Source organism: Cyanistes caeruleus, chromosome Z (genome assembly GCF_971803275.1).
Source record: "Cyanistes caeruleus chromosome Z, bCyaCae1.hap1.1, whole genome shotgun sequence".
NCBI classification, from domain to species: domain Eukaryota; kingdom Metazoa; phylum Chordata; class Aves; order Passeriformes; family Paridae; genus Cyanistes; species Cyanistes caeruleus.
The window spans coordinates 9112386-9128491 of record NC_141732.1 but is presented as its reverse complement, the minus strand read 5'-3'; the positions used below and the strand labels follow the sequence as shown (position 1 = coordinate 9128491).

Sequence of the window (16106 nt, the reverse complement as noted above, 5' to 3'; positions counted from 1 at the left end):
TTTTTAATTACCCAGCTGCAAATTTAGGACATAATGTGACAGTGCTCTGACATTACCTTTTAAAGTTTCATCCATATGTATTTCACATCACGTGTTCTCATGCATGTTTTTTGGCACTTGTGATCTGTAATTTTTGTTGTAGAAACAAGGAAAGAGTCCCGATGAGCCCTTAAGACTTACTGGATTTCTAAAAGCCTTCTAGCTCAGCAAACATGAAGTGGTGTCTTTACAAAATCATTGATTGATAGTGGGATGAATTTTCTAATTTTGCTTACTGGCCATTAGCTCTAGGTAAAAACATTAATCTAGGAGTAGATTAAGAAATAAAATTGATCCAAAACCAGAGGAGCTAAGTCTTACACTGTAGTGTGAAGTAGCTTTGGACAACTGCCAGACTTTGTGCCTGAGCTGAAGCTGTAAATTTTGTCTGGAGTGGTAGGTTCTCTTGGAGGCATTTCTTGAGTGATTCACGAAGTCCCTCATATCTCACAACCACAAAAAGTTCCACAAATGGAAAGCAGAAATAAGAGCTAACACTCAGCTTCAATTACACTTCTTACTTGTATTCTAGGTGTTTACTTGATACCAGTTTGGTTTCTGTGGAGATAAAAAAAACTTTGCATGCTGGAGCATCTTGTCAAGTGGCATTCAAATTGTCATGTGCTTGCTGATCATTCACTGTAGTCAGGCAGAGATGAACAAAATAGTGTTTGGAATTCAGCTGATTTCTGTGCTAAGTTTAAATTCTGAAACAGCACTCTCTTTTCTCTTGATTTGCAGCACATGAAGGGGCAATTAGAGGGGTAGCAGTGGATGGATTGAACCAGCTGGTAATCACAGCTGGTAGTGAAGGATTACTTAAAATTTGGAAATTCAAAATGAAAGATCTAGTTTATTCCACTGAACTTTCTTCTTCTCCAAGTGGAATTCTGCTTCACAGAGACAGGTAAGAAACTGAAGTTACTTCGTGTGTATATTGTTGGGTGAACATATTTATCTAGAATGATAAACAGTATTCTTAATTAGAATTAATTAGAATTTATATTTCTAATGCTTTGAAATACAGCTTACTAGTAGACAGAGGATGATGAGACATTTGATTAGACTAAAGGAATGTAACTCTTGCTATTTTTAGGATAAAAGATAATTGGAGCAATGTTAGGATGTTTTTATTTTTTGTCACTTGAGTATTCCCTGTCATGTGTGTTGATGTTTCTTGGCAGTGGTATTTTGGGAATTGCCTTTGAAGACTTCACTATTAGTGCTTTGGATATAGAAACCAGGAAGATTGTCAGGAGATTTTCAGGACACCATGGACGAATTAATGACATGGTAATTGTTCACTCATTTTCTGTAACAGGTGACATACACAGATACCTAACAGATTTCACAGATGGTAGATTTCTCTGCATGCTTTAAATCATTGGGTGTTATGTTCAGCTGTGAACAGTAAAGCTGTAGTTCAGCTCCACAGCACTTTCAGCCATGTTTGGAAATGTAAAGTGATAAATTGCCATCTGTTTTTTAATGTGCTTTGTGATTTACCTATAAATTTGCAACAAGCTGATTTGGGGGTCAAACAAAACAAAGCACTGGGAATAATGAAAACTTAATGGAAAAGGAGCAAAATTGTGCAGAAGTCTCAGCCATGTGTATAGAAAAGATGAGCAAGCTGGAAAAAGATCTGAGATTATGCAGCACATTAATAATTCCTTATTTACATATTCTGTAATAGTTCATTGTAGTGTTCATTGAAATAGTTTTTAGCTTCAAATTTATATACAAATGCTACTAAAATAGGATTTACTTGACTTATTCAGCTTTATGCTTAGAAATAGGTGTCCATCCACCATGAACATGAAAGTGAGGACTGAAGTGCTTTGACTAACAGTGAGATATGTCCTGTGTTTTATGTTTATACCTGTTCTTAAAAAGCTTCTGGTTTTGTTCTTTCCTCACTTTCAGTAGTGTATTATCAGTTTTGGTTTATGGCCATACAATTTCACCTGGGTTTTAGGGAGCAGTTTAGTCTTGGCACAGCCTCCTGTGAGGACTGGCTTATTGGTTGTGCCTTTAAATTGACTGTTTTATTTTAGACTTTCAGTCCTGATGGTCGTTGGCTGATAACTTCATCAATGGATTGTTCCATTAAGACTTGGGACCTTCCTACTGGATGGTAAGTCAGTTTAAAAACATACAGCAGAAGAACTCATCCCCTTTCTCTTAAGTGGCACAAAGTCTTCTGGCTTGATTATCTGTCACCAGATATGATATTCAAAGTTGCACATGATTTAACAGCTCTGCCCACTATTTCAATTGTGTCCAGTGCTAGCAATGCATGTCTTCTTCTGGGTCTACAAATTAACACTGTCCTGAAGATCTGTTGATGACACCTGGAGTTTCCATGTAGTGTGAGTGAGTGTGAATTTGTTCCTTGTCTGGAAGCACCACTATGATCTAAAGGGAAAAAGACTGCTTGAGGTGAATTTCACTGTGATATGCTGAAGTGTTTGTAGGATCACAAAGTGGTTGGAGTTGGAAGCAAAGATCTAGTACACCTGTCTTGATGTGGAAAGGAACTTTTCTCACTAGGTCAGGTTACTCAGACCCCCAGCTTGGGCTTGAACACCATGGCCCAAGGCTGGGCCATGTACTACTTGTTTATGCAATCTGTTCCAGTGCCTTGCCACCCTCATCATAAAAAAAATCTGCCCTGTATCCAATCTAAACCCATAGCCTTTTAGTTCAAAGCTGCTGCCCTGTCACCACAGACCCTGTTAAAAAGTCTCTCTCAATCTTTCTTGTAAGCTCCCTTTAAGTAAGGCCACAAGGTTGTCTCCTCCAGAGCCTTCTGTTCTCCAGGGTGAAGAACACCACAGCTCTCTCATTTTCCTCATAGGAAATGTGTTCCAGGCCTTGAGTCATTTTCCTGGAGCTGTTCTAACTTCATGTGTGTCTTGTGCTGGAGGCCCCAGAGTTGGATGCAGTACTCTAGTTGGATTTGTAAAGAGAAGCCTGTTTTCACTTACATTCATTTTAACAACACAGTATGGCTTTACATCAGTTATATTTTTAATTTGTTTGTACTTGCAACTGCCAAAAACACTCTCTTGAGATCCACTCTGAGTAGTCTTCTCCCAGAATAAAGTTTGGCTGAAAAGTAGGCAAGTACACACAAGAAGTTCAGGAGCCCAGGAAAAAAACAAGCTGAGAAGTAACTTTGCGTTCTGCCAGTGCATTCTTTCAGCAGCACATCAGAGAGAATTTTTTTTTTTTGTAATTTAAGGTGGTGCTGTGCAGTGTGCAGCTCTGGTGGTTGTGCCTGGAACTGAAAGGTTTCATTTAGGTTGATTATTTTTGTTGATGTGGTTCGGTAAATACTTTTGTACACTTTAGAAGTTCACATTTTAGTACCAGAAGTGCATTGCATCTCAACAAACAGTTGGCCTGTTCTTGCTTGATGAGAACCACTAGTCTAAAACAGGACAGGATGGACACTGTCTTCTTTCTAGTATAAATGGGAACCCATTTATACTGGCCAGATTAGTCCTCTGTTCTTCATCTTTCTAACACTCTTCCCCTTGCAAAGTAATATGTGTACAAAATATTCCAGCATGAATTAATATCCATTTCTTCTATTTTTCATTTCTTCAATAACTTAATAGATTGCAATAAGAATCTATAATGTTTTCAAAAGCAGTCTGATAGTAGTTCTCTTTTACAGTAAAAAAATTAAATCTTTTGTCTCTTGCCTCTGAAATTCAGGTCAGGATGAAATCTAGGCAGATAAATGACAAAGATTGGTTTTAAATGTAATTAGTTTAAATTATTCTTCCATTATGTAAAGGCAAGGTTTTTCCATAACTATAGGCAGAGGAGTGTATTGAAAAGGAGGAACAGCGTTTAATAAAAGGCCTGATGCTTGCTTTGCCTCTGTGGCACATAAATAGATAAAACATCTCATGAAATGTGTATTCTAAAGCCTCAGCTTTGATATTGTTCTTATAAAAAGATGGAAAACTTGTTTCTAGAATCCAATATTATAAAAATTGCCAAGTGACTTGGTAAATGGTCTGACATCTATTGACTGGACATCTGTTTTTACTTGGGAGTGGTGCTTAACCGTTCTTACACAATGTAATGCATTGCGTCTTCCTAGTGCGTCTTTTTAATGTAGGGCTTTTTTAGAATTGGGAAAAAAGTACAAATTTGTGTAAAGAAAGCTACCAACAGAAGCCCTGGCATTATGCAGATAGTTTGCAGATATTTCTTTCTGCTGTGCAGCTTGCACAGGCAAATTGAGGAATCAGGGGTATGAGCTGTTCCTAGGTTGGATGGAGCACTTGAGAAAAAACAGCCTAAGAGGCCTGTTAAATGTGAGCTCAGCATTATTCCTTCCATTGTCTCAGGCAGGAAGCATAAAGGTAGATGCCTTCAGCCTCAAGGCAGGATTCATTTAGCTTTTTGTGTAAAAATTACAAGTGTCTTATTTCCTGTAGCAGATTGATCCTTCCTTCCTCAAATCCTGTAATTTTAATAATGATTTAAGTTCAGTAAGTAGAAAAACTAAATTTCTTATTAATTTTGCTTTGGATTTCTTTGTGGTTGATATATTGAACAGAATTTCTCAGTTATAGGTAAGGATTGTCATACAAAGATGGATTTGAAGCTAAGAAAAAGTATCTAGGGTAAATTTTTCTCGCCATTGTACACATTGTGCAAAATGTATCTAAGTTTGGGATTTATGGGTTTAGTGTTTATATATTTTATATTGGAATTGATGAATGATTTTTCTCTTACCTGAGATTTGCAACATGCGTCTAAGGACATGCATAGGGAGTAAAACACTCCATTCAGGGAAAAAAGGCTTTTGGTTTTGACATGTTCTCTCAAACCATCACAGGGATGCTCAGTATCTGAGGAAATACATGCCCACAAGATTTTACACTTTAAACTCCTGTGTTACATCAGTATTTTTTCTATGGTTAGTGAACAGGGCTGTAGAGCTGTAAACAAGAACAAAGTATTCACACTCTTCATTTGTTCTTTTTGTTTCTCTTGGTGAGCTAATTATCAAACTCAACTTTTACTTAAAATTTGAAGTAACTGAAATTTGTATTTCAGCAAGTTACAGGCAATGCTGTCAACCTGGGCTTGAGTGGAAGTCTGCTAGAGAGTGCATCATCCAGGAATTAAATGTCTCATCCTAGTTGCATAGTAGTATGTTATAATGCTACAATAGTTACATTTTAACTTTGTTTTTACATGGTATTTTTTCAATTTTCTGCAATCATGAAAGAAATTATCGAGAAACGGTTTATCAGGCTGAAGATGTGATAATGCCAAAACTCTTGCAGATAATCAAACTTCACATTGTACAGTTCATACTTTATTTTAGAAACATTAGGTGCTAATATTAACTAGGTGTATATGAAGTATGCTTGACAGGGAGTTGTCAGTCTGAGCAACTGGGCCTGACTGGAAATAGGGAATTTATGGCTAATAAAAGATTTGTGTTAGGCATAAGGAGTTGAATGGCTCATCACACGTTCTCCAGGGTGTGGATATCTAAGGAGGTGCCAGCTTTATCTGATTTTAGGGCATTTTGTAGAGACAAGGGGTTTGTTGCACAGTGCCATACACTTGCTGTGTTTATATCATGTATTTGGATACTTCTCCTACCCTGGTTTGTGTCCATACCTCTAGTAGCCTGTCTGCATTCAGCTGTAATTCAGATGTGTGCAGATAAACGAGTTTATCTTGCTAATAATTTCTCTTTTTTTTTCTCTCCACAGTCTCATAGATTGTTTTTTGGTAGACTCTGCAGCTGTGAGCCTTACTATGTCCCCTACAGGAGATTTTCTGGCTTCAGCACACGTGGATGATCTTGGAATTTATTTGTGGTGAGTATGTAAACTGTTTCTACACAGAATTTAGGATGTGACGGAGAGTTACTCTAATCACCTTTATTGCAAATATAGAACTCCCCTGTGAAGTATCATCTCCAGTGTTTTGTGTTCTCTGGTTGTAATTAGGACAGGTGCTGTGCATTGCTCTGATTCATAAGTCATGAAATTTCCACAATTAAATTACTTATTCAGGTAGTTTAAATTATATCTTTTCTTAGAATGTTTCTTACTCTTAAGAATTCCTGTTATGCCATTTGTAAAGTTTTTCCTAGACTGCATTTCCCTTACTGCTTTGAAATGTCTTTGATCAAATAGTGCTTCTTTCTGAAGTGCTTTTCTTGTCCTGCTGTACAGTGTTGTCTGAGACTTCTGAGCAGTATATGAAAGATGTGATTATTTCTCTTTATTAGTGGCAAATGAGCACACAAGTAAAATGTGGTTTATTTCAGTTTCCTTCTGATACAGCTTTAAAGCAAGTAACTGTTCAGGTCCAGTACTGAAGTAACACACTTTTAAAATGGCTTGGGTCTTTTTCCCATTCAGTTGACAGATTATTTCAGGTTTTATATGTTGGCTGTAGTTTTGCCTGAGGAGTCTTCAGTTGTTAGGCCTTCCTGTGGATAAGTAAAAGTGCTTCCTTGTGAATAACAACAGATGTTTTTACCAGTCCTAGTATCGACAAAAGAAGCAATATGCCAGAATTACTTGTGTGCATTTTTCAAACCTGAAGAAGATTTGCTAAGACTATTACTCTAAAATCCTGTGAAAGCAGGATGAATCATTTATGTTTGCATAATGTGTGGTGCATAATGTGCTCAGCCCTGGAGAAGGCTCTGGTGAGACCTTAGAGCCCCTTCCAGTGCCCAAAGGGGCTCCAGGAGAGCTGGAGAGAGCCCTTGGACAAAGGCCTGGAATGACAGGAAAAGGGGGAATGGCTTCAAACTGAAGAAGGTTTAGATTACACATTGGAAAGAAATGCTTGATTGTGAGGGTGGTGAAACAGTGGCACAGGTAAATAATTTTTTTGGCCATCAGGACTAGGGCAGTTATTGACCCTGTCCTAGGCACTGGTGAGGTCACACTTCAAATTCTGGGTTTAGTTCTGGGCCCCTCACTTCAAGAAGAACATTGAGGTCCTGCGGCCTGCTATTACTATTATTGTTGTTGTTATTATTGTTATTATTATTATTACTATGTTCTTGGCAATAATACTTTGAACATAACATTCAAAATTCAGATGTTCAGATAAGTCTATTGCCATACTTCATTTCCTGTTTATCTGGTAGATGAGGAGAGCTAATCTCCTCATCTCCTCTAATAATAGAGCCTGTTGGATTGCCATGCTGCAGCAGTATTAGACTGTGGTATAAATTATATCTGAAGTAGTTTTTCCCATTCATCTGGAGATGGCTTTTAAAATGCCTGTCTTATTTTTTCAGGTCAAACCGTTCTTTGTATTCACTTGTGTCATTACGGCCCCTTCCTGCGGATTATGAACCATCTTTGGTGACACTCCCCAGCACCTGCCCCATGCAAGGTAATCCTCAAATGGAAATGTATTTTATTTTTCCCTTGCAGTTTGTCCCTCTGCTCGTATGCCATAGATTCATTGTGATTGTCTTGTTGGCAAGAGAATTGGGTAGCTGATCTGGAATGTGCCTGTGCCCAGTGAAAGAAAGGCCTAGGTGGAATATTTTGCTAAATTAATAGAAGTGATGGTGCTTCGGAAGTCCTCTAGATGGAGATCTTGTCTGCCCAAGTTTGGAGTGCCTGCCTTTACATCTCCATCTGGAGGAGAAGCACACCTAGCTACTGGCCACTAGAACATACTTCATGATGATGGCTGCTTTAGCAAGCACATACTTGCTTCACATACTTAAATTCGGGAGACTGGAATTCATCCCAGAACTTTTAATGTTTTTGTCCTGATTCTGGCGTGAAGCTTTAACATACTTTGTGTCTTCAGCAAATGTAAAGTTCCTGTTTAGATGCTAAGGGCTCTTAATGGGTTATGTTCCTTTGTTGTTTCAGGCTTGACTATTAGATTAATTGTTTTGGCCAAGTAGTATTTTACAAAAAGAAAGGAAAGTAGAAGTGTTTGCTCAAGACCACGCAGGAAATGAAGGGAAAATCACTATAACTATTGACTGACTTTCTTGTGGGATGCTGTGCTTTATTGTTGAGACTTTTTCACTTTTACATGCCACTTCAGTCATACCTATGAAGAGGTTGTGATTAGGTAGTGAGTATGGTGCAAGGATTTAAATGCAAGGATTTCACAGCTTTATAACTCAGAACTAAAATTACTGTGTATTTATTTATATAGTTAAAACAATAGACTGGTGTCAAAATTTCATTTTTCTTAGTAAGTCTGTAACCTGCTTTTATGTAACTTCAGTCAAAGTAGACAAATCAGTCTTTAAAATTTTGGTTAATAAATTCTTCATCTTAGCTATAATCTTTTTAAATTATTTAATTTTTCATAAAGCTAATACAGATTGTTTCTATAGCTTTTCAGCTCTGTGTTATGTTAGCATCTATGTCTATAGCTATCATGCATTTGTTACTTGTTATAATTAAAAATTGCAAAATAAATAAAAGTGTTTGGCTTGATTTTTTAAAAAATTAATATAGAGTATGAATGTTCATAAAAGATATCTGTTTCTGCAAGATATGGATGTGTCAGGAGATGAAGAGGCATGTGATGAAATGATAGAATATGTCTCACCTGAGCAACTGGGAGAGCAGCTGGTGACCCTTTCCTTGTTACCGGAATCAAGGTGGAAAAATCTCCTCAATCTTGATATTATCAAGGTACTGAAACTGCAAAAAATAGCATACATCCAGAATATTTACCCTGTTTCTTTGAAATGCATTACCTATTCATGAAACTTGATCCTGCTTTCAGGTATTTTTCAAGATGTTGCAGTAGAAGTCTATGTGGTGCTTTTCACATTTCCTGGGATTTGGGAGAGGGGCTGGTTTTCTGCTGAATAGTAGCTTCATAATTAGTGGTAAAAGATTTTAGTTTTCAGTTAGTATTTAGAGTTTTCACAGTATTTTTAAAATTAAACTCTTGACAAACAAAATGCTCTTACTGTGATCATAATGATGATAATGATTTTAATTCAAATATCTAATTAACAGAAAAAAAACAAACCAAGAGAGCCACCAAAAGTTCCAAAGTCGGCGCCTTTCTTCATCCCAACACTTCCTGGTCTCATACCCCGCTACATTCCACCAGAGGAGGAAAATGATACACAGGTAAAAACAAGAATCAATGTAATTGTGTTTATGTAGTGTATTTTAAAAGAACTCTCAAATGCTTTTTAGTGTTGGGTTAAATCACTAGACTTCAAAGTACCAGTTTTAACTCACTACATTATTGCTTTATTTCTCAAAGTCTTATTCGCTTAGTAGAAGAATAATGTAATTATGTTGTAAAAATGTTTGCATATTCATGGACATGCTGCTGTGCTTTTGTGATCTAGTCAAAGGTGGTAAATCTTGGGGTACTGGCGCAGAAATCTGATTTCTACATTCATCTTGAAGAAGCCCTGAGCAGCAACGAATGTAAGTTAACAAAATATTTCACTAAAACATCAACACTAAAAGTGTTGATGCTGCTTTTATTTTGATATATATGTGATTTCTAATGTCAGAATTGCAACAGATGTGAGAAAAAGAATATGTGTAGTACAGTTTAAAAGGCAAAGAAAATGAATGCACAGCCAGACTAGATCAAAAATCCATTGGTACTGCAGCTTGCCTGCAGCATGGAACCCAATTCTGGCAAAAACACTTACAAAGAAAGAAGGTTGTGTTTCCAAAATCATTAACTTTTTTTGAAAACTGTGATGATATCACTCAGAAAAGATGCTATGTATCATTTCTAGGGAAGGGAAGGGAAGAAGGAAGGGATTGACTTGGTAAGAACAGTGATTGGTGATTCACTGAAACATGGAAAGCATAATGTGCCTCGCAAATGCTCCTTTCAAGGGTTGCTTCCCCAGACATTCAGCAAACTTAGTGTTAATTCACTGCCCTATAATTTAAAGCTTAAGAAGAAATAAATGATACAAAAATAAGATGTAGGATTTCTTTGAATATTCAGTTTGTTTTGAAATTCAGTTACTTAAACAACCTATGAAATGTACCAGCTGTTTATCATGTTTATCTTGTGAAGCTACAGAATTACTGAAACTCAGATTTTTTAAATGTTTGCTAATACAGCTGACTTGGAAATGTAAATGGACAGTAGCTTGCCCATAAAGCAGTTCTGTTGGGAATTCTTCTGCTTAAACTCTCTTGAGATCACCACCTTACTCAAGTGCACTTAAAATGTTTTGTGTGCAGAACTTTCTTACCTGTCACAAACAGGGTGTGTTCTTAATGCCTTGTTTTCAGTATTTTGATTGGCAGTGCTCTATGAAAGTGCCTCAGAGCCACTCGAAAAAGGTCAGTGTTTGAACACTTTGCAGAGGCTGTACTAGGGAGCAAGTGCACTCTGATGCATGGTGGTAGAGGACACATGGACCTGCCTCAGGCCACGTGTGCTGTAAGGCAGGTGTGCTCCAGGGTGTGTGCCACAGCCATGATCCAGGGTCCTGGCTGGGCAAGCTGCTGATGGGGAGCATGGCTCTTGGTTAGCTGGATTGCAACCATCTCTTCTAAAGGTGGCTGGACTGTGCAAATAAATAGAATCCTGTTGGAAACCATCCTGGTTTACTGTTGGGATGGAAACGGGGTTTCATACCTCAGGTCAGATAGACTGAGCTGCAGCCTTTCCCATGTTGTATGTGTATCACAGCATGTTCTATGCTTTGTTTGTTTAATTTCATAAAAAACGATATTGCAACGATAATGCATCTGTGTAATACTGTTAAAATCAGCTATATTTAAAACTAAAAACTAATGATGTTTGTAAGAATCAAATATCAATTTATACCACCTGAGGAATATTAATCAATGTGTAATACCATTAGCTACCATGAAGTTGGTCTTCTTAGCAACTCCTTAGTAAAAGAAATAGTAATCAGATACATTTTAAAAGTGAAAAAGTTGCATTTGCAACCAAACATTTTTGCTGCTTCATTTTTAAAGCAAATGGATGGAATCCTCATAGGTGATCAGGTAGGATGGTAGAAATCCTGAGAAGGAACAATTATGAAGAGGAAGAAAGTTTGTAAATTACATGTATTTCTACTATGGAAAAGATCTTCCCCTATCACCCTTCAGCATAAGACAAGCACTTAACAAAAGTAATGATTTTTTTGGATGCATCAGAAAATCTCTAATTTTGCTTAATGTAAACTAGAGTAAAGATGCCTAGTAAAAGTAGTGCTCTGTCTTTCAGAGTGTATTCACAGTTAATGGTTCAAAATCTCAAGTATGTAGATTCTTTCTGCCAAGAGATGTGAAATGTGACTAATTATGACTAAAAAATAAATCACTAATAAATGTGACTAATTAATCAATGTTATGTGACTAATTAGAAATTTTGTTTAACTTAGAAGAGGGGAAAAAGTGAAACAAATACAAAGATATTACTTGTATTTTTCAATTACAAATAAAGTGCATCTGTACTTCTAGTATGTGGTAGGCCAGTAAATTAAAGACAGGGAGACATTTTGTTGAAAACAAAAAAGTAAGGAAGCAGTAGCAAGTTGAAATTCATGGTCACTGTTTAAGAATTTTAGAATAAGCCTGTCTTATGAAGGATCTGTTAGATTCTGTTTTGCAGATGTTACTGATACTGTGTCCCTCAATGTTCTAACAGATAAAGCTCCACTTGACTTACTGAAAAGCTTGGGGCCATCTAATATTGAGGTAGAACTGCGGGGTTTGGCCCCTGAAGGGGGTGGCTCAATGGAAGTGATGCTGAGCTTTCTGAGAATGATTGGAATGATGCTGAACAAGAAGTACAACTTCGAACTCGCTCAGGCGTACCTGGCGCTATTTTTAAAGGTAACAATTTTCTTATAAAATTTATGTTAGTCGTATTTAAAATAATGGTTGTGCAGTAAAAAAGTATAAATCTCTTCTTGAATTATCTGAAGGGATTTTTTGTTGAGAATGATTTAAAATGTCTAACTAAATGCATTGGATGATTTGGCAACTCATTTGGTGACCGTCAAGAAAAACTTGGAAAACAAAAGATGTTGTGAAGAGGGCCCTGCCAGACAGGTTTTGTTTTACTATTCCTTACTTAGAACTGGTTCTATTTTTTTGTAACTTGCCTAACTTCTTAGTGGTTGTTAATTGTTAAACTAAGGTATGTCTTAAACAAGCAAAGATACTCAATGGTTGGTAAGTAAATTAGACATTTTGATGGATTTATCCCTAGACATTGCAAGCCTCACCTACTTTCTATGTCAGTGGGCTGCCTTTCTTGTGTTACCTGTTGAGTATGGCAGAACTAATGAACTCATGCCCAGGGCATGTGTAAGCTAGAAAGTTATTCTACTGAATAATGGTAACAGTTACTCAAGAGACAAAAAGTGGCCTGCAGAAGATTGACACCCTTCTGATGTACAAGTGCTTAAGATGCTCTGATTTATGACATCATGTGAAAGCAATTAATTACAGTTTACTTGGAAAACATTGTTATAATTCTCTGGGTAGCCTGTTCCGGTGCTTCACCACATTCACAGTAAAGAATTTTGTCTAATATCCAGATTGAACCTACTGTCTTACAAACTAAAGCTCAATATCAAGGCTCCTAGACTTAAATTGTAGCCTGGAAAATAAATATTGCATTCATTAAGCAGTAATAGTTGCTGCAAGGTCAGAAGGTTTCTCTTCCTTCTGCTCTAACAAGGTTGCTGTTTGTCACATAAGGAGACCTCATCCACTTCTATCACTGTAGTGTGTCCTGGCATCATTCTTCTTGTTGTGTGCAACATGGATAATTAAAATAATAATCCTGATTGACCTTAGCACATCTGCCTAGCCTTCCTAGCCTAAAGAGGAATTTGTGATGCAGGTCAGAAAGTGGAGAAAGTTACTCTCTAGGGAAGTGTGTGATGAGAATAGGTTCAGCAACCTTGCCAGAAGAGGATCTAATAAAAATATCATGTATTTAAGACATTTTGCTGCCTTATCCCATCTAGTACATGAAAAATGGCTTGTAAAGACGAGCAAAAAGGAGGCAGTATTAAATAGTGGAAATTAATTGAAGGAAAAGTGTCTTTTCTTATTTGGGACATTTCCTGAAAGCAAAGTGTTGGAATTGAATGGGGGAAAATGTATTTTAAATTTTTTATCTGTATTTGTTTCACTAACTTCTTGTTTTCATTTTCAGTTACATCTTAAGATTCTCTCATCAGAGCCAAAACTCTTGGAAGAATTATCCAAATTGTCAGTGCAACTTGGGGAAACTTGGATTCACTTGAGGGCACTCTTCAATCAGAGCCTGTGTATTTTAACATATATGAAAAGTGCTTTGCTGTAAAATACTTCAGGGTTTTGTCTGCATAAGATTTCCCTCAGAGTAATAGTACAATTTATAACCAAAAGTACCGAATTCCAAAAATCATACTGGGTCTTGGATCATAGAATCATTAAGGTTGAAAAAGACCTCCAAGACATCAAGACAGCCTTCTGATAGATACCACCCTGTCCCCTAAGCCATTCACTAAGTGCCAGACTGCTTGGTTTGGGTTTTTTTTAATACTTCCAGGGATGGTGATTCCACCATCCTATTCCAGTGCTTCTTCTGGTGCTGTATTTTATACATCTACATATGGCAGATATTTTAAAACATGCAGAACTGCCTATTTTTGTTCACTTCAGTTGGAGAAAAGATTTCTACGTGCAGCTAAAGTATTTGTTGTGTTGGTCTGCTCTGTCAATGGACAGACATTTGGATCCAAGACCCTGAGCAACCTGGCCTTGTGGAAGGGGTGCCCCTGCCCATGGCAGGGGATTGGAAGTACATGATCCTTTAAGTTCCTTCCAACCCAAGCCTTTCAGTGATCCTCTGATTCTATGGCTACATAAAATGTAGTTCACAATGAAGAAATGACTCGTGGGGAAAAAGAGTAGTGGGGATGCAACTTCTGTGCAGGAGACCAAAAGCTGTATTGTTCTTTAATAAAGTCATTGTTGATGCAAAAATAAAACAAAAAGTCTGAATTGTTAACACTTTATTAACATTAGTTTAAAGCAAATTAATCCAAAAATTGTGTTCCTCTGCAATTAGAGCACTTTTCTTATGATGTTTGTAAAAATTGGTTGTCTTCCCTCTTTTGCTGACATCTGTTTCTGAAGGCGAAGATTTCCAGCTGCACTAAAAATGATTGAATGTCACAGCACAGCTGGTCTGTAGCTGGTTATATAAATTTAGCAATAAATACAAAACTTAATTTGGCTCGCCTAGTTCATTCTAGAAAAGGAATAAACAAGTCCTCGGGTGAGCAATGATAGGATAGATTTGAACTCCAACCGGGCACCCCAGCCAATCCCATTCCATCCTGAACGCAGACATAACATTAGCCGAGGAGCTGGGCAGTGCAAAGACCCCAGCCACTCAATTGTCCAAGAGCAGGCATTGTGAACCCCCTCTAAAAGGGCTCTGAACAATAAACCCTGCTATTTGTCACGCAAGTACCAAACTAAACAAACAAAAACCGCGTTTTGGGAGGCAGTTTCATATAGAAATTGTTTCTTTTCTTAAGGAGGAAAAATTACTGGAAATAAAGCTGTGTTTTGAGGAGTTTTAAATTAAATCAGATGGGATTTTTTACAAATTGAGATTTAGGTTTCAAACCATAAGGTTTGGGCATTGTTTGGGACCTCATGAGTGAATTTATCTTTAACTTTGCTGTTTGAGAGTACTTCCTCCCAGCAGAAGAATCTCCTGAACAAGGCTTTTGCTCTATTTCACATGCTCAAGCTACTTACACAGACCAACAGAGTAATTAATACAGATATATGCAGCTTCAATGAGTGAACTTAAAAGGTGATTCATTGCATTTGATAGAAGACTGAAGCAATAATGAGGGTCAGTTGTACTGTATAGCTGGTTGTTTTCTTTAATGCCATCACATTGTAGAATCCCTTTTAGGCATGGGTACTGGAACAAATTACCTGCTGACATAGAATTATACAACAACAGAAGGGATTGGATTGAAGGGGACCATAAAGATCATCCACTTGCAACCCCCTGCTATGGGCAGGAACACTTTTCACTAGACCAGGTGGCTCAGGGCCCCTTCTAACCTGACTGGACACTCCCAGGGATGGGGCATCTGCAGCTTCTCCTGGTAACCTCTTACGGTATCTCACCATTGTCAGAGGGAAGAATTTCCTGTTAATATCCAATCTGAACCTACTGTCCTTGAGTCTAAAGCCATCATGTACACATGAGGTTTCTTATGAAGTTTGCTACTGAGATTCAAGAAAATCCTTTGTACCACAGAATTATTAATTTCTGGTGATAGGGTTTTTGACAACCCATAGCTCCCAATTTATTGGATTGATCTGAAGTTGTCCAAAATCCCTTAAATGTCAGTGTAATATATAATGAACCTCTCAGCTTGCAGGCATTACTGTAACTCCTTTAGAAGATCTTACAGAATAATTTATTGAAAAAAGACAAAATGTTCAAAGGTTAATGAGGCAGTATTTGCAGACCTGCCTCAGTGGAAGAAGGAAGAGTGGATAAAGAGCTTTCATCTTGGATCACAGGAAGGGTCTGCCAAGCCCACTATTCTGTCTCCAGCTGGAGGGAGAGAAGTAGTAGAGCAGCCTGGTTGTGTATAAAGTGATCCTTTCTCAAGCATATCACAGCACCTTTCAGCAGACAGCAATTACATACTCTCTGGCCCAGCTGACAGTTGTGTTTAATGTTCTGTGACAGACCTTTTGTTCTCTGTGACTTCATCTAATCTCTTTTAGAACCCATTTATCCTTCACAACATCCTGTAGTAATGGGGCCTACAATTTAATTAACGAGCATAATGTATTTCTGTTTATATACTCCAGACCTGCTATCTTCTAATGTTGTATGCCCCTCCTTGAATGTGAGAAATATCAGTTGTGCTCTAGTCTTCATGCTTCACTGATTTTTGCCTTAGAGCAGTGGTGAAAGGGTTTCTCTTCATGAAAGACATACTTTAATTTGCTGAGTGCATGTCTGCTTTTTCACTGACATCTCTTAGGGGGTTAGGTGTCTTTCCTTTTTATTCTGTCTCA

General features: G+C 37.4%; 1 protein-coding gene across 3 annotated transcripts in view; it reads left to right on the top strand.

The window, feature by feature from the left end:
- Positions 1–14038, top strand: part of WDR36 (WD repeat domain 36) — a 30426-nt gene extending 16388 nt beyond the window's left edge. For all 3 annotated transcript variants that reach the window (XM_086866908.1, XM_023943647.2, XM_023943646.2), the window contains 10 exons: positions 781–946; positions 1224–1332; positions 2097–2176; positions 5796–5903; positions 7349–7446; positions 8581–8723; positions 9057–9173; positions 9401–9482; positions 11689–11876; positions 13213–14038. In XM_086866908.1, coding sequence (XP_086723034.1) covers positions 781–946; positions 1224–1332; positions 2097–2176; positions 5796–5903; positions 7349–7446; positions 8581–8723; positions 9057–9173; positions 9401–9482; positions 11689–11876; positions 13213–13362 — 1241 coding nt within the window. In that variant the 3' untranslated portion in view covers positions 13363–14038. The remainder of the gene's footprint in view (positions 1–780; positions 947–1223; positions 1333–2096; positions 2177–5795; positions 5904–7348; positions 7447–8580; positions 8724–9056; positions 9174–9400; positions 9483–11688; positions 11877–13212) is intronic.
- The last annotated feature ends 2068 nt before the right edge of the window (positions 14039–16106 follow it).